At 46.2% G+C, this 26,444-nt stretch overlaps 1 protein-coding gene across 1 annotated transcript in view; it reads right to left on the bottom strand.

Moving 5' to 3' along the window:
* Window positions 1–53: 53 nt before the first annotated feature.
* NFATC4 (nuclear factor of activated T cells 4) overlaps window positions 54–26,444 on the bottom strand; it is a 72,879-nt gene continuing 46,488 nt past the window's right edge. The window contains exons 4-10 of the mRNA XM_075569163.1: window positions 17,837–18,036; window positions 17,446–17,618; window positions 17,084–17,224; window positions 4,101–4,156; window positions 3,234–3,360; window positions 1,822–3,003; window positions 54–1,288 (exon numbers count right to left, since the gene is read on the bottom strand). Coding sequence (XP_075425278.1) covers window positions 1,230–1,288; window positions 1,822–3,003; window positions 3,234–3,360; window positions 4,101–4,156; window positions 17,084–17,224; window positions 17,446–17,618; window positions 17,837–18,036 — 1,938 coding nt within the window. The 3' untranslated portion in view covers window positions 54–1,229. The remainder of the gene's footprint in view (window positions 1,289–1,821; window positions 3,004–3,233; window positions 3,361–4,100; window positions 4,157–17,083; window positions 17,225–17,445; window positions 17,619–17,836; window positions 18,037–26,444) is intronic.

The raw sequence follows: 26,444 nt of genomic DNA, 5'->3' as shown, positions 1-26,444 counted from the left end.
ATATATATATATATATATATATATATAAAAATAATAATAATAATACACATATATATAAATATAAATATACAGGAGTCGTGTATCAATGTGAGAGACATGATAAATCTGCATTTCTCTGTACTTTAATAATGAAAAAAAAAGACGCATTTGTGTCAGATATCGGATTGACTTAAAGGGGTACAGTGGCAGTAACACGAACCCCCAAATCCATCAAGCTCTGCTATGGGTTAACACACAGGAGCTGGCACTAAGTGACATGAATCTGCGATATCGCCCATACGGGTGCGTTACCTATAACGAAGCTTGATCAATATCCCCTAGGTTCTTTTAGACTCTTACACCCTGTAACACCCGGGGGCCACCCTGGGTACACCCTGTAACACCCGGGGGCCACCCTGGGATAAACCAGACAGGTCTGTGCCGTAAAAGCAGTTGCAATGCAGAAATACATGTACCTGGAGTGTGTCCGAGGTCCCACGAGTGGCCAGCGGCAGAACTCGGCTTTAACATTATGGGAGGAACTCGCTATGTATGCAGAGCCCACCAGTACTTTACAGGTTAAGGAGTGTCACCAAACCCCACTCAATTATATTTGCCTGACAAACCACAGTATGCAAATGAGTGTCATGAATATGGAACATCATTGACATATTTGAATTGGCTTATGCTAGACTAGCACTAACACCCAGAGTGCCAGCAGCAGCAGTGCGAGGACCAGGGCGAGGACTAGTGTGAGGACCAGGGCGAGGACTAGTGCGAGGACCAGGGCGAGGACTAGTGCGAGGACCAGGGCGAGGACAGGGAGACTCCAAACAGGAATGGAGGATGATAAGTTTGTGCAGATTGCAGGCTCGAGAGCTGACATTGTACATATCAAGATATATAAGTAACCTGTGGAGAGAGCTAAAGTGTCAGCAAACTGTAACATCGATGTCTTGCATCAATTTGTGTAGCACTGACACATCTTTTTGCCACATTTCTGTTCCTATTGCAATCTTTGTGTTTTGCCACCAACACAACGTAGATGCAAACGTCAAAGCAACACGGAAAGAAAAGGGACCCCAAAACTTGAGCAGGACTACCTGTGAGGTCATGTAAAAATGCAATTTTGATGTTGGTTCAGCATCTAATCGTGGCCCCTGCTAAACCTTGTCCTAGTACTTGCTCTGGGAGAGATAGGGTGGGGAAGGGGACCTCCCCCCTTTGCTGCAGTGATCCATACGGTCATTTTAATCTTCTTGGTGCTGCTCCGGGAATCTTTGTAGGTCCTGACCTATGAACTCACTTACTGTGAGAGAGACAGAGGGACAAAGAGAGGGAGAGAGAGGGGGGGGGGGAGAGAGAGAGAGAGAGAGAGAGGGAGAGAGAGAGGTAGAGAGAGAGGGAGAGAGGGAAAGGGAGAGAGAGGGAGAGAGAGGGAGAGAGAAAGAGGGAGAGAGAGGGAGAGAGAGGTAGGTAGAGAGAGGGAGAGAGAGAAAAGATAAATCATGGGGATTATGTGCAGCGAAGGATGTGCCTAGTCCCATTTTATACCTGGTTGGATTATCCTTTCCACCTCAACTAGGAAGCTGTTCCATGGTACTACTACTTTTTCCATGAAAAAAGACTCTAACATTTCCTCTAATCCTCCCCACCCTTTAGCTTCATAGAAGAACTACATATCTATGAATGAAAATACCTCCATTCTGCACATTGTTGATACCCTGGATGCATTTGAAAATGTCTACCCTATACCCCCTCTTCTCTACTGTCTTTACAATCACATGCCTGCGTCTTGTCCTGGTTTTTGATAGAGGATTCAATGCCCCACTGCCGTCGTACCTTCTTCCAGTGTGATACCCTGGATTGGAATGGGCTGGAAAGGGCTCTCAAACCCGTGGCCATCCTCATTCCCCACTTCTCTTCTCTCGCTATCGCCAGACTTGGAGTATTCCCCACCGGAGGGTTGATAACAGGGTTCCCTCTCGTTCTGGTTTGGGGATAGTCCCTGAGCAGTGTCTGAGGTCACCTCCAGGCTGGGAGTTGGAGTGCTAGGGATAACTGGAGATGGGAGTGGTGGAGAGGAAAAGGGACAAGGATGCACAGGGGGGCGGAGGGAGATGAGTTGGGGAGGGCTACAGGAGGACAGGTTTTGGTAGGTGGTAGGAAAAGTTTGGGCCATACCATCTTGCTCTGAGTGGGGCAACTTGGAAGAGGATGGAAGGAAACCTGAATGAGCCACTGCTCCACTCTCACCTGTTTCAGAGTGTAAGGTGTGAGTGGGATGGGTTTGGGGGTTTGGTGGTGAAGTTGAAGGACACTGTTGGGTGGGGACACATCGCTCTGCCCTGCCCACCTCTTGAGGGAGAGAGGAGTATGCAGGTTGTGTTTGGCCCACCCTCTCCCCATCCTTACCCAGAGGGGTGTACAAGGGAGGGGTACAGGGTGAAAATGGCTGAAACCCAGGTGAGAAGTGACGAGCAGAGACATCAAATTTTAAACTTGGGGGAATTGTGGAAGACTGGTAGTTTTCGTGAGATGTTGCTCCTCTCTCCTCCAATTTGCTATGTGGACTTATGTGGGGGAGCAGGGGTCCCCCAAAGGTAGAACACGCAGAATGGGATGAGCAGGGTTGTGGGGACCAGGGGACAGGACTTGGAGGGAGTGGGGAGCTGGTGTTGGATTGATAGGGCAAAGACAGTGACACATCCCCTCCATTCTCAGAGTAGGACGGGGGGCATTTAAACTCAGGGGGCACCGGGGGACTAAAATAGCCCCCCAAGAAGGGGCTGCTGCCCAGAGCACAATCCGGCCCCCCTGCGTACACCTGCTCTGTTTGTGGAGTTGTGTAGTAAGGTGAAACCTCCATGGGGGTGTCACCCAAGCTGGAATGGTTTGGGGGCACAAAGGAAGGGGTGAGATCCATCTGTCCCAGGTCTAACTGGATATGGCATGGAGGAGGGAGAGGGGTAGAGGGGAACCTGTGAAGGGCTAGCTCAGGGAGGGGCTCTTCCTTAAATATAACTAGGGGAGGTAGGAGGGGAAATGGTGAGAGAGAGATGAGTAAATATGGGGAAAAGGGAGAGGGAAGAAAAGAGAGAATAGAAGAGTGGTAAATAAATACGCACAAACAAGCTTCCGAAAGCAATGTATACTGCGTATGTCCAGGTAGATACTTGGAACTCAGTAGGTACTGTAGGTATCAGTATCGCTCTGTATGTGCAGGGAGCTGGGACTCAGTATTTAGTACTCACTGGGCAGGTATCGAAAGGTCTGCATGGGGCTCCTCTTTCTGCGCCCATTGGAGATGTAGAAATAGACCTGCAGGGGGCGCGTTATCTCCTTGTTACAGTATTCAGGTACCTGTACAGACAGCAAGGACTGGGGGTAGAGAAGATAAGTTAGTATCATCAGTGCAGCACAGCGCTACATTATGGTGCTTTGGGATGTCACTTATTCAAGACCTCCCACTCACAGCAAAGAAAGTACAAACACCGAGCACAAAGCTGTCCTTTTACCACTAGGGGGCTCCAAAGGATCTGATATCTATCAACGCAACGGACAGACTAACCTACAGACCACACATCCCGTGTCCTGCTTCGCAGGGTGACAAGTAAAGAAGGGACCTATATCAGTGACAGGCAGATGGGAGCTATATCAGTGACAGGCAGATGGGACCTATATCAGTGACACAGACAGAAGGGACCTATATCAGTGACACAGACAGAAGGGACTTATATCAGTGACACAGACAGAAGGGACCTATAACAGTGACACAGACAGAAGGGACCTATAACAGTGACACAGACAGAAGGAACCTATATCAGTGACAGACAGAAGGAACCTATACTGTATAAGTGACAGACAGAAGGTACCTATATCAGTGACACAGACAGAAGGGACCTATATCAGTGACAGACAGAAGGAACCTATATCAGTGACACAGACAGTAGGGAGCTATATCAGTGACACAGACAGAAGGGACCTACTGTATACCAGTGACACAGACAGAAGGGACCTAAATCAGTGACACTATCAGTGACACAGAAGATGGGACTTATATCAGTGACACATACAGAAGGGACCTATATCAGTGACACAGACAGAAGGGACCTGCTTACCTCATTGCTCTGAAGCCTGTTCACTTTTGCTTCTTCTTCCCATTGAAGTTTTCCATCTATTTGTAGTAAAAAGATGGACATTGTCACCCAACAACACACACTGCACACCCACACTGCACACACACACACAACACACCAATCTAAATCTCAAATACAAGCAGTAACACAACACACACAACACACACACTGCACACCAATCCACATTACAAATAACCGAAGTGCTACAAATACAGTAACACCCACACACTCACACACACTGCACACATTCACGCAGCCCACCTATCTATATCCCAAATACCCACAGTACTATTTCACAACACGCACAGCGCACAAACACACACATACACTGAACAAAAAACTACATCTCAAAGACCCACCGTACCATAACACACACTGCATACATACACACTACACACCAATCTATATCCCAAATACCCACCGTACCATAACACACACTGCATACATACACACTACACACCAATCTATATCCCAAATACCCACCGTACCATAACACACACTGCATACACACACTGCACACCAATCTATATCCAAAATACCCACAATACTACACCACAACACACACTGCACACCACTCTATATCCCAAATACCCACAGTACCATAACACACACTGCATACACACACTGCACACCAATCTATATCACAAATACCCACAGTACCATAACACACACTGCATACACACACACTGCACACCACTCTATATCCCAAATACCCACAGTACCATAACACACACTGCATACACACACACTGCACACCAATCTATATCCCAAATACCCACCGTACCATAACACACACTGCATACACACAAACTGCACACCAATATATATATCCCAAATACCCACCGTACCATAACACACACTGCATACACACACTGCACACCAATCTATATATGAAATACCCACCGTACCATAACACACACTGCATAAACACACTGCACACCAATCTATATCCCAAATACCCACAATACTACACCACAACACACACTGCACACCACTCTATATCCCAAATACCCACAGTACCATAACACACACTGCATACACACACTGCACACCAATCTATATCCCAAATACCCACAGTACCATAACACACACTGCATACATACACACTGCACACCAATCTATATCCCAAATACCCACCGTACCATAACACACACTGCATACATACACACTGCACACCAATCTATATCCCAAATACCCACCGTACCATAACACACAATGCATACATATACACTGCACACCAATCTATATCCCAAATACCCACCGTACCATAACACACACTGCATACATACACACTGCACACCAATCTATATCCCAAATACCCACCGTACCATAACACACACTGCATACATATACACTGCACACCAGTATATATCCCAAATACCCACCGTACCATAACACACACAGCATACACACACTGCACACCAACCTATATCCCAAATACCCATATTACCATAACACACACTGCATACATACACACTACACACCAATCTATATCACAAATACCCAGCGTACCATAACACTGTATACACACACACTGCACACCAATCTATATCCCAAATACCCACAGTACCATAACACACACTGCATACATACACACTACACACCAATCTATATCACAAATACCCACCGTACCATAACACACACTGCATACACACACTGCACACCAATCTATATCCCAAATACCCACAGTACCATAACACACACTGCATACATACACACTACACACCAATCTATATCCCAAATACCCACCGTACCATAACACACACTGCATACACACACTGCACACCAATCTATATCCCAAATACCCACCGTACCATAACACACACTGCATACATATACACTGCACACCAGTATATATCCCAAATACCCACCGTACTATAACACACACAGCATACACACACTGCACACCAACCTATATCCCAAATACCCATATTACCATAACACACACTGCATACATACACACTACACACCAATCTATATCACAAATACCCACCGTACCATAACTCTGTATACACACACACTGCACACCAATCTATATCCCAAATACCCACAGTACCATAACACACACTGCATACATACACACTACACACCAATCTATATCACAAATACCCACCGTACCATAACACACACTGCATACACACACTGCACACCAATCTATATCCCAAATACCCACAGTACCATAACACACACTGCATACATACACACTACACTGGCGACACACTTTATTCGAGCTCGGCTAGTCCCACGAATTCGGGTATACCCGGGTGTATTGAGGTTTGTGACTGTTTTCTGCCCGAGTGCATTGAGGTATTTTCCAAGCAGGGATTGAAGCATTTTATTCCCGCTGGCTTCAATACTGCACAGTATATATATATATACTGCATTACAATTCATGAATTTATGCCATCTGGTAGACACGCGAAGCATTGCAGCCTATTAAATCCTAATCATTATCATTTAACAGATCAGCCGCCCGTCAGCCAGGCATGAACCCAGGCTGGGAAGGCAAACGCAACGGGGCTTGTCAGAGGTGAGGAGCGACGCATTCCAGGTATCTGCCAGGTACATACTGGGTATTTGCTCGAATAAAGTGTGTCGGTGCAGTACACACCAATCTATATCCCAAATACCCACCGTACCATAACACACACTGCACACCAATCTATATCCCAAATACCCACAGTACCATAACACACACTGCATACACACACTGCACACCAATCTATATCCCAAATACCCACAGTACCATAACACACACTGCATACATACACACTGCACACCAATCTATATCCCAAATACCCACCGTACCATAACACACACTGCATACATACACACTGCACACCAATCTATATCTCAAATACCCACAGTACCATAACACACTCTGCATACATATACACTGCACACCAATCTATATCCCAACTACCCACCGTACCATAACACACACTGCATACATACACACTGCACACCAATCTATATCCCAAATACCCACCGTACCATAACACACACTGCATACATATACACTGCACACCAGTATATATCCCAAATACCCACCGTACCATAACACACACAGCATACACACACTGCACACCAACCTATATCCCAAATACCCATATTACCATAACACACACTGCATACATACACACTACACACCAATCTATATCACAAATACCCACCGTACCATAACACTGTATACACACACACTGCACACCAATCTATATCCCAAATACCCACAGTACCATAACACACACTGCATACATACACACTACACACCAATCTATATCACAAATACCCACCGTACCATAACACACACTGCATACACACACTGCACACCAATCTATATCCCAAATACCCACAGTACCATAACACACACTGCATACATACACACTACACACCAATCTATATCCCAAATACCCACCGTACCATAACACACACTGCATACACACACTGCACACCAATCTATATCCCAAATACCCACAGTACCATAACACACACTGCATACACACACTGCACACCAATCTATATCCCAAATACCCACAGTACCATAACACACACTGCATACATACACACTACACACCAATCTATATCCCAAATACCCACAGTACCATAACACACACTGCATACACACACTGCACACCAATCTATATCCCAAATACCCACAGTACCATAACACACACTGCATACATACACACTGCACACCAATCTATATCCCAAATACCCACCGTACCATAACACACACTGCATACATATACACTTGTACCAGGGGATGGTAATAAATTCCATATACAGGGCTCCCAGGATACTGAACAGTTTCTGTCCTGTCTAGGCTGAACAGGGCAGCCTTGTGGTACATGCACTCCATTCCACAGTTTGTCTGCTGCCTGTTTTCTGTCACCTGTCATGCTGATTAGAGATCAGGTATATAAGACCTGTTTCCTGTTTCCTCTCCCCCTCCCCAAGAGCCTGGAGGCTGAAAGGCTGCTGAACTACAGAGGGGGGAGAAGCCTCTTCCCCAAACAGGTTCAATCATTCTGTTCGTTTGTCTAAGACTGCAAAGGTACTTATTTTGTTGGTGGAAGTGGACAAGCCACTTCCAACCCTGAGTCAGGGAATATCTAAGTTTAAGTTATCGCTCAGATGAGCAGCTTTTTGTTTGGCTTTGTTTTCTGTTTGCACTGTGGCAGTCTCAGTGCCTGGGACTAAATAAACCAGGCATAGCCTGTTTAAAGGAACAGTACGTGACGTCTCATCATTTAACCTACCCTAAAAGACCGTGTTCTAACAGTCCCGGACAGACAGCGGAGCCCCGGAGTAAGCCGTTTGTCACATATGGTGGAGAATGCGGGCAGAACACTAAAAGGTCTGCGGGTTAAAGAACGTTGAAAAAAAAAAAAAAAAGTTTTTTTTTTCACTCTCTCCAAACAAGATGGACGACGTGGTGAGTGTGCTGGTACGCAATGTCGCTGTCCAGAAAGACGCGAATGAAGCCCTGCAACAGGCGAATAAAATCCAGCAAGAGACTAATGCAAGCCAGCAAGAAACAAACCGCTTGCTGAGAGAGGAGCAACAACGGTTCGCCCAGGGCTTGCAGCAGGAACTCGAGATCCTGAGGGGGGACTATCAGTAACCTTCCACTGGCAGAGGCAGCTCCAGTCCCGAAAATGACCAGGGCAAGCCACTACCTTCAGAAGATGGGACCCTCGGATCATGTGGAAGCCTATCTTCTCACGTTTGAACGCAAGGCACAGAGAGAGGGATGGCCAGAAGCTGAGTGGGCTGGTCTAATCGCACCCTTCCTAAGCGGCGAACCCCAGAAGGCTTACTTTGATCTAGAGCCAGCCGAAGCTAACATCTATGCAAAATTGAAGTTCGAGATCCTCGCCCCCCTCGGCGTAACCACGGTTGTTCGTGCCCAAAGGTTTCACGCATGGTCCTTCACGATGGATAAAGCCACCCGAAGCCAGATGTATGACCTCATCCACCTCGCCCGGAAGTGGCTACAACCCGAGATCAACTCAGCAAGCCACATCGTGGAACGGTTGGTCATGGACCAGTTCTTGAGGAAACTTCCCTCTGCCTTACGCCGTTGGGTCAGTCGGAGTGACCCCCACAATGCGGATGAGCTTGTGGCCCTCGTAGAAAGGTACAATGCAGCAGAAGAGCACCCGCAACCCACAGTCGTGGAGCAACCCCACTACCCGAGGTTCCAGGACTCTTCCAGAGATGGTAAAAGGGTACCGGGGTTAAGGGGCGCTGAAGAGAGGCGACCACCTTCACGCAGCACCAGCAACAGTGCCTCGCACACTAAGGGCAATAGCCAACATGGGGAGCCGGGAGTGGGACACAGACTATGTACCTAAATGTGTAAATTGTTATGAGAGGGGCCACAAAGCAAAAATCTGCCCACTAAATGATGAACCCATGCAATGCAACAGCGTGGAACCTTATTCGCTGTGGTCCCAATGTATGGGCCCTAGCCCAGAGGACCCCTTGAATAACCATCTGTGGGCATTTGTAAAGGTTAATGGTAAGAGGGTTCAGGCACTTCTTGACTCTGGGAGCATGGTCACACTAGTGTCCGAATACCTGTTGCCCATTAAGAAGAAACAGGTAAACAGTTCACAAAGAGTGGCAATTTGTTGTATACATGGGGATAATCATGAATATTTCACTGTTGATGTTTTTTTTGAAACAGAGTTTGGTTCTTTAGATTTGAAGGTGGGTATTGTACCCAAACTGGCACATGATGTGTTAATAGGGACCGACTTTCCCCATTTTCTAAAAATGTGGTCCCCCGCTCAGAATAGCGCCCAGAGTTCAATAGCGGACCATAACGAAGTATTAGAAGAAACAAATCCTTTCCCTTTTTCAGAAATGGATGTTGACGAGGGCCCAAATAAGAAGGGGGAAAAGGAGGAGTGCTGTAAAATTCCCTTCCCCATCACTACTTTGGTAGGGAATACCCCAAATCAAGATGTTGATCAGGCACTTATCACCCCAGAACCGGATAAGACCCTCGCTGACCTAGAGGTCAGTCCTGGGAGTTTTAAGAAGGCCCAGTGGGAGGACCCCACATTAGCGGTAGCAAGGGGAAATATACGGGATCAGAATAGTACTCCTGGCCAACCAGATAGGTCACTTGCTTACCCCTACTTCGAGGTAGAGAATGACCTAGTATATCGGGTTGATAAAAGGAAATCAGTTACAACTAAACAATTGTTGGTACCACGGACATTCCGTAACGTAGTACTACACCTCGCACATAGTCATCCATTGGGGGGACACCTAGGGGTGGAAAAGACAAAAGAAAAGGTTCTCCGAAGCTTCTATTGGCCTGGGGTTCTGGCAGAAATTACAAACTATTGCTCCTCATGCCCAGAATGTCAGATCACCGCCCCGTTCAAAGCGTACCGCAGCCCATTGGTACCCCTTCCCATAATAGAGGTACCATTTAACCAGATTGCTATGGATCTAGTAGGACCCCTAATAAAGTCTGCTAGGGGACATCAGCATATATTGGTAATATTAGATTATGCCACCCGATATCCGGAGGCAGTTCCCCTACGTAGCACCTCTGCTAAAAATATAGCAAAAGAGTTAGTTGTTCTGTTTTCCCGGGTCAGAATTCCTAAAGAGATCTTATCTGACCAGGGAACACCATTTATATCCCAAGTAACAAAAGAGCTATGTAAACTCCTAAAAATCAAGCATCTCAGAACCTCAGTTTATCATCCACAAACAGATGGTTTAGTGGAAAGGTTCAATAAAACCTTAAAGAGCATGTTACGCCGGGCGGTCGATAAGGATGGGAAAAACTAGGATTGTTTTTTTCCATACCTGTTATTTGCCATTAGGGAAGTTCCCCAATCATCCACATGCTTCTCCCCGTTTGAACTATTGTATGGCCGACACCCAAGGGGCTTACTGGATATAGCCAAAGAGACTTGGGAACTGAGGTTACCCCTTACAGAAGTGTAATAGAGCATGTTGCCCAGATGCAGGACCGCATTGCTGCAGTCCTACCCATAGTGAGGGAACACATGGAGAAAGCTCAAGAAGCACAGAGGAATACGTATAATAAAGGTGCTAGGGTCAGATTTTTTTTTCCAGGTGATAGGGTACTAGTTCTGGTTCCCACCGTGGAGAGTAAATTCCTTGCTAAATGGCATGGGCCATATGAGGTCTTGGAAAGAGTGGGAGAAGTAAATTATAAGGTAAGACAGCCAGGTAGGAGGAAACCTGAGCAAATTTACCATATAAACCTACTCAAGCCCTGGAAAGATAGAGAGGTCTTGTTAACCCTAGTACCCCCAGGTCCGTCAGAGAATCAAGAAACTGACCCAGAGGTTAGCATAGCTGAAACCCTGTCCGTGCATCAGAAACGAGAGGTCCAGAATTTAGTGAGAAGAAACAAAGAAGCCTTCTCTACACAGCCAGGTAGAACTAGTGTAATTGAACATGACCTAGTCTCTGAACCGGGGGTCCGAGTTAACCTTAAACCGTACCGAATCCCAGAGGCCAAGAGAGAGGCTATAAGTTTAGAGGTTAAAAAAATGCTAAAACTAGGCGTAATTGAGGAATCCCAAAGTGGGTGGAATAGCCCTATAGTTTTAGTCCCAAAACCAGACGGTACAACAAGGTTTTGTAATGACTACCGGAAACTAAACGCGGTGTCAAAATTTGATACTTATCCTATGCTCAGGGTGGATGAACTTGTAGAGAGACTGGGCAAAGCCCGATATCTCACAACCCTAGACCTAACAAAAGGGTACTGGCAGGTTTCCCTCACAGAAAGGGCAAAAGAAAAAACAGCCATCTCAACCCCAGACGTCCTCTTTCAGTATAAGGTGCTGCCTTTTGGCTTACATGGAGCTCCCGCCACATTCCAAAGAATGATGGATAAAATTTTAAAACCACATGCTCGGTATGCTGCCGCCTACCTAGATAATGTGGTAATCCATAGTGAAGATTGGCAGTCCCACCTTCCAAAGGTCCAAGCTGTGCTCGACGCAGTTCGGTCTGCCGGACTAACTGCTAACCCCGCTAAATGCACTATTGGTCTGGAGGAGGCCAAGTATCTGGGGTATTCTATTGATAGAGGGTTACTCAAACCACAAACACTCAAAGTAGAGGCGATACAAAATTGGCCAAGGCCAGTTACAAAAAAAACAAGTAAGGACCTTTTTGGGGTTAATTGGCTACTATAGAAGGTTTATTCCCAATTTTGCAACTAAGGCAACCCCACTAACCGACCTCACAAAAGCAAGAGGACCACTAATTGTAAAGTGGTCCCCCGAAACCGAACAGGCCTTTAGAAGCCTGAAAGAAGCTCTCTGTGCCCAACCAGTGTTGGTCACACCTGACTTCTCCAAAGAGTTCGTAGTCCAAACCGACGCATCTGAGGTAGGGCTGGGGGCGGTACTCTCCCAGGAGTCTCAAGGGGAGGAGCACCCCATCCTTTATTTAAGTAGGAAACTAAATCCCCAGGAGAAAAATTACTCCATAGTCGAGAAAGAGTGTCTCGCAATAAAGTGGGCTGTAGAGACGCTCAAATATTATCTGTTGGGGAGAAAATTCCGGTTGGTCACAGATCATGCACCCCTTACCTGGATGTGTCAAAACAGGGAGAAGAATGCTAGAGTGACCAGGTGGTTCCTAAGCTTACAACCCTTTAAATTTTCTGTGGAACACAGGTCAGGGCACAAACATGGCAATGCCGACGGGTTGTCAAGGATGCACTCCCTAATATCCATGGTCGCTCATCCCTCGAGGTTTGAGCTGGGGGGGAGGATATGTGACAGAAACCAGGGAATGGTAATAAATTCCATATACAGGGCTCCCAGGATACTGAACAGTTTCTGTCCTGTCTAGGCTGAACAGGGCAGCCTTGTGGTACATGCACTCCATTCCACAGTTTGTCTGCTGCCTGTTTTCTGTCACCTGTCATGCTGATTAGAGATCAGGTATATAAGACCTGTTTCCTGTTTCCTCTCCCCCTCCCCAAGAGCCTGGAGGCTGGAAGGCTGCTGAACTACAGAGGGGGGAGAAGCCTCTTCCCCAAACAGGTTCAATCATTCTGTTCGTTTGTCTAAGACTGCAAAGGTACTTATTTTGTTGGTGGAAGTGGACAAGCCACTTCCAACCCTGAGTCAGGGAATATCTAAGTTTAAGTTATCGCTCAGATGAGCAGCTTTTTGTTTGGCTTTGTTTTCTGTTTGCACTGTGGCAGTCTCAGTGCCTGGGACTAAATAAACCAGGCATAGCCTGTTTAAAGGAACAGTACGTGACGTCTCATCATTTAACCTACCCTAAAAGACCGTGTTCTAACAGTCCCGGACAGACGGCGGAGCCCCGGAGTAAGCCGTTTGTCACACACTGCACACCAGTATATATCCCAAATACCCACCGTACCATAACACACACAGCATACACACCCTGCACACCAATCTATATCCCAAATACCCATATTACCATAACACACACTGCATACACACACACTGCACACCAATCTATATCCCAAGTACCCACAGTACCATAACACACACTGTATACACACACTGCACACCAATCTATATCCCAAATACCCACCGCACCATAGCACACACTGCATACATACCCTGCACACCAATCTATATCCCAAATACCCATATTACCATAACACACACTGCATACACACACACTGCACACCAATCTATATCCCAAATACCCACCGTACCATAACACACACTGCATACACACACTGCACACCAATCTATATCCCAAATACCCACAGTACCATAACACACACTGCATACATACACATTACACACCAATCTATATCCCAAATACCCACCGTACCACAACACACACTGTATACACACACTGCACACCAATCTATATCCCAAATACCCACAGTACCATAACACGCACTGCATACATACACACTACACACCAATCTATATCCCAAATACCCACCGTACCATAACACACACTGCATACACACACTGCATACACACACTGCACACCAATCTATATCCCAAATACCCACCGTACCATAACACACACTGCATACACACACTGCACACCAATCTATATCCCAAATACTCACAGTACCATAACACGCACTGCATACATACACACTACACACCAATCTATATCCCAAATACCCACAGTACCATAACACACACTGCATACATACACACTACACACCAATCTATATCCCAAATACCCACCGTACCATAACACACACTGCATACACACACTGCACACCAATCTATATCCCAAATACCCACCGTACCATAACACACATTGCATACATACACACTGCACACCAATCTATATCCCAAATACCCACCGTACCATAACACACACTGCATACACACACTGCACACCAATCTATATCCCAAATACCCACTGTACCATAACACACACTGCATACATACACACTGCACACCAATCTATATCCCAAATACCCACCGTACCATAACACACACTGCATACACACACTGCACACCAATCTATATCCCAAATACCCACAGTACCATAACACACACTGCATACATACACACTGCACACCAATCTATATCCCAAATACCCACCGTACCATAACACACACAGCATACACACACTGCACACCAATCTATATCCCAAATACCCACCGTACCATAACACACACTGCATACACACACTGCACACCAATCTATATCCCAAATACCCACCGTACCATAACACACACTGCATACACACACTGCACACCAATCTTTATCCCAAATACCCACCGTACCATAACACACACTGCATACATACACTGCACACAAATCTATATCCCAAAATACAAACAGAACTCTCCACAACACACACACAAAGCCCACAGCACACACAGACACACACCACACAGCAAACACCAATCTACAGATGTAGAGAGACTTACTGTCCCGAGCGAGAGTTTGCGGCGCCCGGGACAGGGTTTGCTGCACACACTGCGGCATTAATCCTTCAGTGCCACAACCACCACTGCAGCATTAATCCTTCAGTACCACGACCACCACTGCAGCATTAATACTTCAGTGCCACGACCACCACTGCAGCATTAATCCTTCAGTGCCACGACCACCACTGCAGCATTAATACTTCAGTGTGACGACCACCACTGCAGCATTAATCCTTCAGTGCCACAACCACCACTGCAGCATTAATACTTCAGTGCCGCGACCACCACTGCAGCATTAATCCTTCAGTGCCACGACCACCACTGCAGCATTAATACTTCAGTGCCGCGACCACCACTGCAGCATTAATACTTCAGTGCCGCGACCACCACTGCAGCATTAATCCTTCAGTGCCACAACCACCACAGCAGCATTAATATGTCAGTGCCGCGACCACCACTGCAGCATTAATCCTTCAGTGCCACAACCACCACTGCAGCATTAATCCTTCAGTACCACGACCACCACTGCAGCATTAATACTTCAGTGCCACGACCACCACTGCAGCATTAATCCTTCAGTACCACGACCACCACTGCAGCATTAATACTTCAGTGCCACGACCACCACTGCAGCATTAATCCTTCAGTGCCACGACCACCACTGCAGCATTAATACTTCAGTGCCGCGATCACCACTGCAGCATTAATCCTTCAGTGCCACAACCACCACTGCAGCATTAATACTTCAGTGCCGCGACCACCACTGCAGCATTAATCCTTCAGTGCCACGACCACCACTGCAGCATTAATACTTCAGTGCCGCGACCACCACTGCAGCATTAATACTTCAGTGCCACAACCACCACTGCAGCATTGATCTTTCAGTACCACGACCACCACTGCAGCATTAATCCTTCAGTGCCACAACCACCACTGCAGCATTGATCTTTCAGTACCACGACCACCACTGCAGCATTAATCCTTCAGTGCCACGACCACTACTGCAGCATTAATCCTTCAGTGCCACGGCCACTACTGCAGCAGTAATCCTTCAGTGCCACGACTACTACTGCAGCATTAATCCTTCAGTGCCACGACCACTACTGCAGCATTAATCCTTCAGTGCCATGACCACTACTGCTGCATTAATCCTTCAGTGTCACAACCACCACTGCAGCATTAATCCTTCAGTGCCGCGACCACCACTGCAGCATTAATCCTTCAGTGTCACGACCACTACTGCAGCATTAATCCTTCAGTGCCACGACCACTACTGCAGCATTAATCCTTCAGTGCCACGACCACTACTGCAGCATTAATCCTTCAGTGCCACGACCACCACTGCAGCATTAATCCTTCACCACGACCACCACTGCAGTATTGATCCTTCAGTGCCACAACCACTACTGCAGCATTAATCCTTCAGTGCCGCGACCACTACTGCAGCATTAATCCTTCAGTGCCACGACCACCACTGCTACATTGATCCTTCAGTGCCACAACACATATTGCACACCAGTTTACATCCCAATTACTCACATTACCACAAACAACACACAGATCTCCCAAACAGACAGACCCTCAATACTTTAGTAAATACCACACTACCAGAGCACAGTCATCCAAAACACGTCAACAATCCATATCACATACACACAACACCCCTCCACAATGCACAGGCTCACTAATGTTGGGTTCACTCTCACAACAAATCTATACACTCAGACACACAATCACACATGATTTGAACAACCAGTGGGATTGGGGTCAGTGGCAGGATGAGGACCAGCAAAAGAAATGGGGTTAACACTAGAACGGTTCAAGGTTAATTCTTTTTGGGGATTAGGAATAGGATGAGTACTACGATTACGAGTTCGAATTGGGGGTTGGCGCTGTAATTAGGGTCCTCCATGGGAGAGTGATAAAGGTCAGTGTTTGAATATGCAATAGTGTCGCCCACATCCCTTGCTTAATCTATAGTGTTATGGCTGGGGGTCACGTTTAGGATTATACTCTTTGTAGGATTAGTAATGGTGTTGGCTCTGGGATCACTCCTTACCTGGACCTTTCTCCAAGAAGATGACCTTAGAGTCAGAGATGAAGTTGGAACCACACAAAAGCAGCTCCTCCCGACCATTCACTGAGCAGGCGCTGAGACTGTAGCTCTCTACCTGGGGGAGCTCCTGAGCCGAACGCTGGGCTGAGAGAGAAGGGGGAGAGTGAGTGGAGGGAGGAAGTGGTTAAAAGACAGGTGGGAGACGATAGTAGATAATAAAGAAAGAGAAAGATAAAGAAAGAAAAGAAAGTTACTTGTTTATCTTTTACACAAGATTTCTTGCTTGCTCTGCCCCTGTCTCTCTGTATGACCCATGGCAGGCTCAGCCTCTCTCACCCGGTGTGCCCCTGGTATGCTATACTCACAGCACTCTATAGGTATGGATGCCACCTGCACTGAGACTCCTTTCCCTGCTCCCTGCGGTATGTGCACTCGGAACACAAGTCGCACACGCGTGTTCTTCCGACCGATGTCTGTCTCGCCCTTCCTGAGTTCAATATCTGAATTCCGGAGCTTCAGGATTCCAGCGCAGTCTATACTGAAACAATAACGCACACATCTCAAATCACAGTTTTCAATGGGTACCATTTGTCTGTGTCACTGTCATGAAATATTTGGGACAGGTCCTTGTGTCTGTGTTGCCATGTGGTGGGAGGGACTGACTCCGTGCCCACTCAGTTTATGTCACTGTGTCACTCTGTGGTGGGAGGGACAGTCTCAGGATCCCATGGTATGTCACTGTTTAACCCTGCTTACTTGGCACACATATTGTTCTCAGGATGCAGGGACATTTCTAGCACTTTGGTGCTTCCAACCACAGCCTCATAACTTGGCGTTGCCACCATTTTTCCTGTGATCCTGTGAATCTGGTAAAAAGCATGAGGTCGCAGGTTGCGCTCATCAGCGGTGCCAATAAACATCTGCAGGGTGAGCGGCTTCTCGTTGTACCCTAACAGCTGGAAGGAAAGAGAGCTGTCACTCATAGAAGCTGACTGAGCTACCTCACATCCACAACCAGGAATGGGTGCAGAGAGGAGATGGGCAAATTTGTTTTGTAGATTTGGATCGTCCGGTTCCTTTGGTCCATGGATTTCCGCAGATCAGTCTCAAAAAGGCCAATTTGGCTTCATTAGATTTTTTTTTCTATCACTGACTAAGCACGTGGCAAAGGAATAATCTGCGTTTGGATTGCTAAAACTCCACACTCACATTAAGTTAGAGGGGGGAGGGAGAGAGAGTGTGTGGATTTTTAACAATCCACGGTGCAGATTTCGGATTCAATATGAAATGTTAAAAATAAAAATGATGCAGGTCCAGCAAACTCACTCATTGGAAGTTAGTCTTACTCATTAGCAGACTCTCACTTATTAGAATGCAGGCTTACTCATTAGCAGACTCTCACTTATTAGAATGCAGTCTTACTCATTAGCAGACTCTCACTTATTAGAATGCAGTCTTACTCATTAGCAGACTCTCACTTATTAGAATGCAGTCTTACTCATTAGCAGACTCTCACTTATTAGAATGCAGTCTTACTCATTAGCAGACTCTCACTTATTAGAATGCAGTCTTACTCATTCGCAGGGAGTGTCATTCAATGAAAGGCAGTCTTTGTCAGCACAGAGTGTCACTCATTGGAAGGTAATCTTACTCATTATCTGAGTGTCACTCATTGGAAGGTAATCTTACTCATTATCTGAGTGTCGCTCATAGCCCATGACTCAAAAGAAAAATAGATTGTCCTTATTTCCCAAGCTACTGGGTTCATTCAAATGTGGCCATTGCAAAATATGCCCAAATATGAATAATGCAACACATTTCACCAACCGTGATGAAACACGCAGATTCCAGATAAAATCATTTATGTCCTGTTAGACCAATTTTGTGGTTTATTTGTTAAAATGTGGATGCAATAAGCAATACGTGGGGTTAACCAGCAGAGTCCTTAAGATTCGCATCTTAGAGCATTTAAGACTCATAAGGAACCATGATATGCTGCATCCGTATCTTCACATTTTAACACCTGTCCATTGGGTTCTGTAGATACTTTACAATGTTTAGCCATTGAGCATATTGCATTACCTCCTCGCGGAGGAGATCGGATTAAGATCTTGCATCAGCGAGAAGCTCATTGGATTTTTGTATTAAATACCCTACAACCCAATGGACTTAATGTGGAATGGGATCTGTGTTGCTTCTTATAAGATTAGATGGTGCTTTTTTTGTACAGAATATTGGAATCTGCTTTGTCTTTGTATTTTTTAAATATTAATTAGGATTATTCAGTTGATTTTATTATAATAGAATTGTAAATTATCTTCCGCATCTGTTTTCTTACTTTGCTCCGTCACTCCTCCCCCCCTCCCTCCCCTCCCAACTCCCTCACTCCCCTCTTATTCTCCCCCCCCCTCCCCTCCCCCCCTTTCTTCATTACTATTTCCCCAGAATGATTTATCATTCAATGAAAATCAGCATCATTTAAACCTTGATATTTGATTAATTATGTGAGATGTATTTATAAATGCTTTTGCACAAAAACAAATGCTTTTGCACAATATAATAGGTCTGATGCTGTACTTTATGATTGAATTATTGATACCAGGGGCGCAGTATTACTTTGAAATGTTGCTCACAACAATTTTTTAATATACCTTTTGTGGCATTGCCTGGCTATATGATGAGCCTAATATAGATATGTTTAATATAACAATATTTGGGCTCTTATGACACTATCAGGCACTGTTTCTATACCTTAGTAACAATGACAGTGCCGTTTGTGGCAATGTGACACGAAATGGTTAATATGTTCACCCGTTTTCGCGGGCTTTTTAAGTTTAAATTCCAGGCATGCACCGCGTCTCCCCACTCCGAGACGAAGCCCTATCCTAGAGGGTGAAACGCGTAGAGGGGGAGATTGTGGTGTAGCCCCAGTGTGTGTTGTGTTAATAAAGTTGGTTGAAGATCATCCGGGAGTTTTTTCAAGTCTGTCATGCGCAGTAGCGCCGGAGCCCTTCCATTTCCCTGATACTTACAGAAGGCTGCACGCAGGAGCTGTGGAGGAGAGCAGGTCCCAGACCGGAGAGGATATATAGGTAAGGATTTGATATGCCCCTACTCCGGTCAACTCAGTGGCCACACTTACACTACCGACACACTTTATTGCTCATCGGCCAGATCCGCAATCAGGGAGAGTTCCCGGCTTGCTAGTGGCCGCCCCTCGGCGTGCCGCGCGTCACCGACGCGCGGTCACGCGTCATCGGGAGCCTGCGCCCCCTGCACGCGCGTCCAGGGCTCCCCGAGGGAGCCCTGGTGTCCCGCGATGTGGGGGACGGCGGCAGGGTGTTCCGGGGGACCCGGCGGACCCGGCAGCGGGAGGGAGAGCGCCCCGATCGGAGGGCGCTCTTCCGCTGCTTCGGCGCGCGCCCGTCACCCTCCGGCGCGCGCCAGGCTACTGCTGCGGCCGAAAACGGGCAAATGCTCGAATAAACTCGGCCGCAGCAGTAGCTCCCTCATACCCAGCTCCATTGACTATCTTGACACCATAGGTGCAATCACTGACCACAGAAGCGCAAGACAGTTTTTTTGCTTTGGATCATTATCAGAGTCTCACTCATTGAAAGGCAGTCTTACTCATTATCAGAGTGTAATTTATTGGAATTATAATGAGTAAGCGATTACTATACCAAGACAAATTTCACTAGCCAATTCCTATCTGACTTTCACCCCAAACACTCCACCGTAACTACCCTGCTAAAAGTTTGCAATGAAATCCAGTGTGGAATGCAACTGGGACATCTCACTGGTGCAATATTCCTAGATTTTGCAAAGACTTTTGATACTGTTGATCATACTATCCTGCTTAACAAACTCCAGTGCTCTGGAATAGGGAAGCATGCTTTAAACTGGTTTCAGTCCTATATATCAGGTAGATCCCAACATGTGCCTATCTCAGGCTCCAAACCCTTGGATATCACCTGTGCTGTCCCGCAAGGCTCTGTTCTGGGGCCCCTACTCTTCTCAGTGTTCATCAATGATCTTCCCACAGTTTGTAAGGAAGTTTCAATACACATGTATGCAGATGACACAATCCTACTGTACAGTATATGCACACAGCCATAGCCTCTCCGACCTTGAACACATACTTCAGTCTGACTTTTTGAGACTCGAAAATTGGATTTCCCATAACAAACTGTTTTTAAACACTGACAAGACTGTAACAATGGTATTTGGGACCAAGACTACATTTTTAAAACTTCCAGTGACTGAGCTCCAGATCAGAACCAACGCTAACACCACCCAAACTCATGTTACTAGTTTTAAATACTTGGGTATATGGTTTGACTGCCACTTAACATTCGGGATGCGCATTGATACACTGACATCCAAAACATATGCCAAACTAGGTGTACTTTACAGGAACAAATCCTCCCTATGTCTGCTGGTCAGAAAACGTATCGCACAGCAGATGCTAATGCCAATTATCAACTATGGGGACATAGTATACGGCTGGGCACCCCAAACCCGCCTTAGCAAACTTGGCACCCTCTACAATTCAATATGCCCTTTTGTTCTCCAGTGCAACAACAACACACATCACTGCGAAATGCTCAAAGAACTAGATTGGTCATCACTTGAGTCTAGGCGCAAAATTCACCTTTCCAGTCTTGCCTTCAAATACTTTCTGGGCAAGCTACCCATCTATCTGAACAAGCTCCTCCCCCCTACCACATGCAGCACTTATCATCTGAGATCAGACTCCAAAAGACTGTTCATGGTCCCAAGCCTCAACAAAGTATCCGGTCGCTCCTCCTTCTCTTACTGTGCACCCCAAAACTGGAACAACCTACCGGAGACTCTCACATCCACAACCAGTTTAAGTTCTTTCAAAACCAAAGCTGTCTCAAATTTTAATCTGGTCTGTAACTGTTACATACGCCGATAATATATATTATCTCTAACTGTGCATGCAATGTCTTGTATATAATGTATACCCTGTTCACTTATGTAACCGTATTTGTAACCATGTATTATTTGTCTTCTTAACTCTATGCCCAGGACATACTTGGAAACGAGAGGTAACTCTCAATATATTACTTCCTGGTAAAACATTTTATAAATAATTAAATAAAAATTACATTCGAAGGCAGATTCATTAGCAGAGAGGGTAATTTATTGGAAGGCAGACTCATTAGCAGAGTGTCACTCGATTGAAGTCTCAGTCAGTATTAGCCGTTTATTTTATTCATACACTTCACTCACTTTTACATTAGAAAGTGGTTTTATTTCCAGTTATGTTCTCCTTTATTTGTGTCTTAGGACACACTCAGACACACAAATAAACAAAAACACACACTCAGAAATATCTACACACAAACACATACTCCAAAACACACACACCTTTACATCCAGACACACAGAGAGAGAAAAACACACACACACACACACACACACACACACACACACACACACACACACACACACACACACACACACACACACACACTCAGACACAAAATCCCCCCTCACAAACACACTCAGAGAAAGACACACACTCCCACAAATAAATACACTCAGACTCAAACACATAAACACAGTCAGCCCACACACTCAGACACTGAGACACAAACATACAAACTCAGACATATATTCAAACACACCCAGACACACCCACACACAGTGCGATACACACACAGACTTAGACACACAAACACACAAATACAAACTGAGACCACCCTCCACAAACACACAGAAGCACAAATAGCCACACAAACTCAGAAACGCACTAACAATCTCAGACCCACAAAACCTTGTTGGATATCATCAATAACCTACCAAAGATCCAGATCGCTATTAAAAGCTCTGACATGTGATTACATGGAGGGAGGGGCCTGGTTTTCCTGTGCCGTCTTTATTTGCTGCTGCTCTCTCTCTCTCATTTTTTAATATGTCTGTCAAGCCCACTGCTTGTAAAAAGACAGAGAGAGGAAGTGAGATGAAAGCAAAAAATGGAAGCGAAAGAAAGAGAGAGGAAGAGAGTGGGAGAAAAGAGAGAGAGAGCGAGAGAAAATGGAGGTCGCCTCTTGCTGTACCCTCAGACCCCAGTGTTCTCAAATAGATGGAAGATGAGAGCGAGCGTGGGAAAAAACAGAGATGTAAACAGCTGGGAAACCTCCAGTCTTCCAGTGAGAAAAGCATTTATACCACATCCAGCTCCCTGCCAATGATACCAGCACCACCATCTAACTATACCACATCCAGCTCCCTGCCAATGATACCAGCACCACCATCTAATTATACCTCATCCAGTTCCCTGCCAATGATACCAGCACCACCATCTAACTATACCTCATCCAGTTCCCTGGCAATGAAACAAGCACCACCATCTAACTATACCTCATCCAGTTCCCTGCCAATGATACAAGCACCACCATCTAACTATACCACATCCAGCTCCCTGCCAATGATACCAGCACCACCATCTAACTATACCAAATCCAGCTCCCTGCCAATGACACCAGCACCACCATCTAACTATACCACATCAAGCTCCCTGCCAATGATACCCGCACAACCATCTAACTATACCTCATCCAATTCCCTGCCAATGATACCAGCACCACCATCTAACTATACCACATCCAGCTCCCTGCCAATGATACCAGCACCACCATCTAACTATACCACCTCTAGCTCCCTGCCAATGATACCAGCACAACCATCTAACTATACCACATCCAGCTCCCTGCCAATGATACCAGCACCACCATCTAACTATACCACATCCAGCTCCCTGCCAATGATACCAGCACCACCATCTAACTATACCTCATCCAGTTCCCTGCCAATGATACCAGCACCACCATCTAACTATACCTCATCCAGTTCCCTGCCAATGAAACAAGCACCACCATCTAACTATACCTCATCCAGTTCCCTGCCAATGATACAAGCACCACCATCTAACTATACCACATCCAGCTCCCTGCCAATGATACCAGCACCACCATCTAACTATACCAAATCCAGCTCCCTGCCAATGACACCAGCACCACCATCTAACTATACCACATCAAGCTCCCTGCCAATGATACCCGCACAACCATCTAACTATACCTCATCCAATTCCCTGCCAATGATACCAGCACCACCATCTAACTATACCACATCCAGCTCCCTGCCAATGATACCAGCACCACCATCTAACTATACCACATCCAGCTCCCTGCCAATGATACCAGCACCACCATCTAACTATACCTCATCCAGTTCCCTGCCAATGACACCCGCACCATCTAACTATACCACATCCAGTTCCCTGCCAATGATACCCGCACCATCTAACTATACCTCATCCAGTTCCCTGCCAAAGATACCAGCGCCACGATCTAACTATACCTCATCCAGTTCCCTGCCAATGACACCTGCACCATCTAACTATACCACATCCAGTTCCCTGCCAATGATACCCGCACCATCTAACTATACCTCATCCAGTTCCCTGCCAATGAAACCAGCACCACCATCTAACTATACCACATCCAGCTCCCTGCCAATGATACCAGCACCACCATCTAACTATACCTCATCCAGTTCCCTGCCAATGATACCAGCCCCACCATCTAACTATACCACATCAAGTTCCCTGCCCATGATACCAGCACCACCATCTAACTATACCTCATCCATTTCCCTACCAATGATACAAGCACCACCATCTAACTATACCTCATCCAGCTGCCTGACAATAATACCCGCACCACCATCTAACTATTCCTCATCCAGCTCCCTGCCAATGATACCCGCACCACCATCGAACTATACCACATCCAGATCGCTGCCAATGATACCAGCACCATCATCTAACTATACCACATCCAGCTCCCTGCCAATGATACCCGCACCACCATCTAACTGTACCACATCCAGCTCCCTGCCAATGATACCCGCACCACCATCGAACTATACCACATCCAGTTCCCTGCCAATGATACCAGCACCACCATCTAACCATACCACATCCAGCTCCCTGCCAATGATACCAGCACCACCATCTAACTATACCACAACCAGCTCCCTGCCAATGATACACGCACCACCATCTAACTATACCACATCCAGCTCCCTGCCAATGATACCAGCACCACCATCTAACTATACCACATCCAGCTCCCTGCCAATGAAACCAGCACCACCATCTAACTATACCTCATCCAGCTCCCTGCCAATCATACCAGCACCACCATCTAACTATACCACATCCAGCTTCCTGCCAATGATACCAGCACCACCATCTAACTATACCTCATCCAGCTCCCTGCCAATGAAATCAGCACCACCATCTAACTATACCACATCCAGTTCCCTGCCAATGATACCAGCACCACCATCTAACTATACCACATCCATCTCCCTGCCAATGATACCCCCACCACCATCTAACTAAACCTCATCCAGTTCCCTGCCAATTATACCAGCACCAGCATCTAACTATACCACATCCAGCTCCCTGCCAATGAAACCAGCACCACCATCTAACTATACCTCATCCAGTTCCCTGCCAATGATACAAGCACCACCATCTAACTATACCTGAACCAGCTCCCTGAAAATGATACCAGCACCACAATCTAACTATACCTCATCCAGTTCCCTGCCAACGATACCCGCACCACCATCTAACTATACCTCATCCAGTTCCCTGCCAATGATACAAGCACCACCATCAAACTATACCACATCCAGCTACCTGCCAATGATACCAGCACCACCATCTAACTATACCACATCCAGCCCCCTGCCAATGATACCAGCACCACCATCTAACTATACCACATCCAGCTCCCTGCCAATGATACACGCACCACCATTTAACTATACCACATCCAGCTCCCTGCCAATGATACCAGCATCACCATCTAACTATACCTCATCCAGTTCCCTGCCAATGGTACCAGCACCACCATCTAACTATACCTCATCCAGTTCCCTGCCAATGACACCCGCACCATCTAACTATACCACATCCAGTTCCCTGCCAATGATACAAGCACCACCATCTAACAATACCACATCCAGTTCCCTGCCAATGAAACCAGCACCACCATCTAACTATACCACATCCAGCTCCCTGCCAATGATACACACACCACCATATATCTATACCACATCCAGCTCCCTGCCAATGATACCAGCACCACCATCTAACTATACCATATCCAGCTCCCTGACAATGTTACCAGCACCACCATCTAACTATACCTCATCCAGCTCCCTGCCAATAATACCAGCACCACCATCTAACTATACATCATCCAGTTCCCTGTCAATGACACCCGCACCATCTAACTATACCACATCCAGTTCC

Source organism: Ascaphus truei, chromosome 13 (assembly GCF_040206685.1).
Source record: "Ascaphus truei isolate aAscTru1 chromosome 13, aAscTru1.hap1, whole genome shotgun sequence".
Taxonomy (NCBI): Eukaryota; Metazoa; Chordata; class Amphibia; order Anura; family Ascaphidae; genus Ascaphus; species Ascaphus truei.
This window is presented reverse-complemented; position numbering and strand designations above follow the sequence as displayed.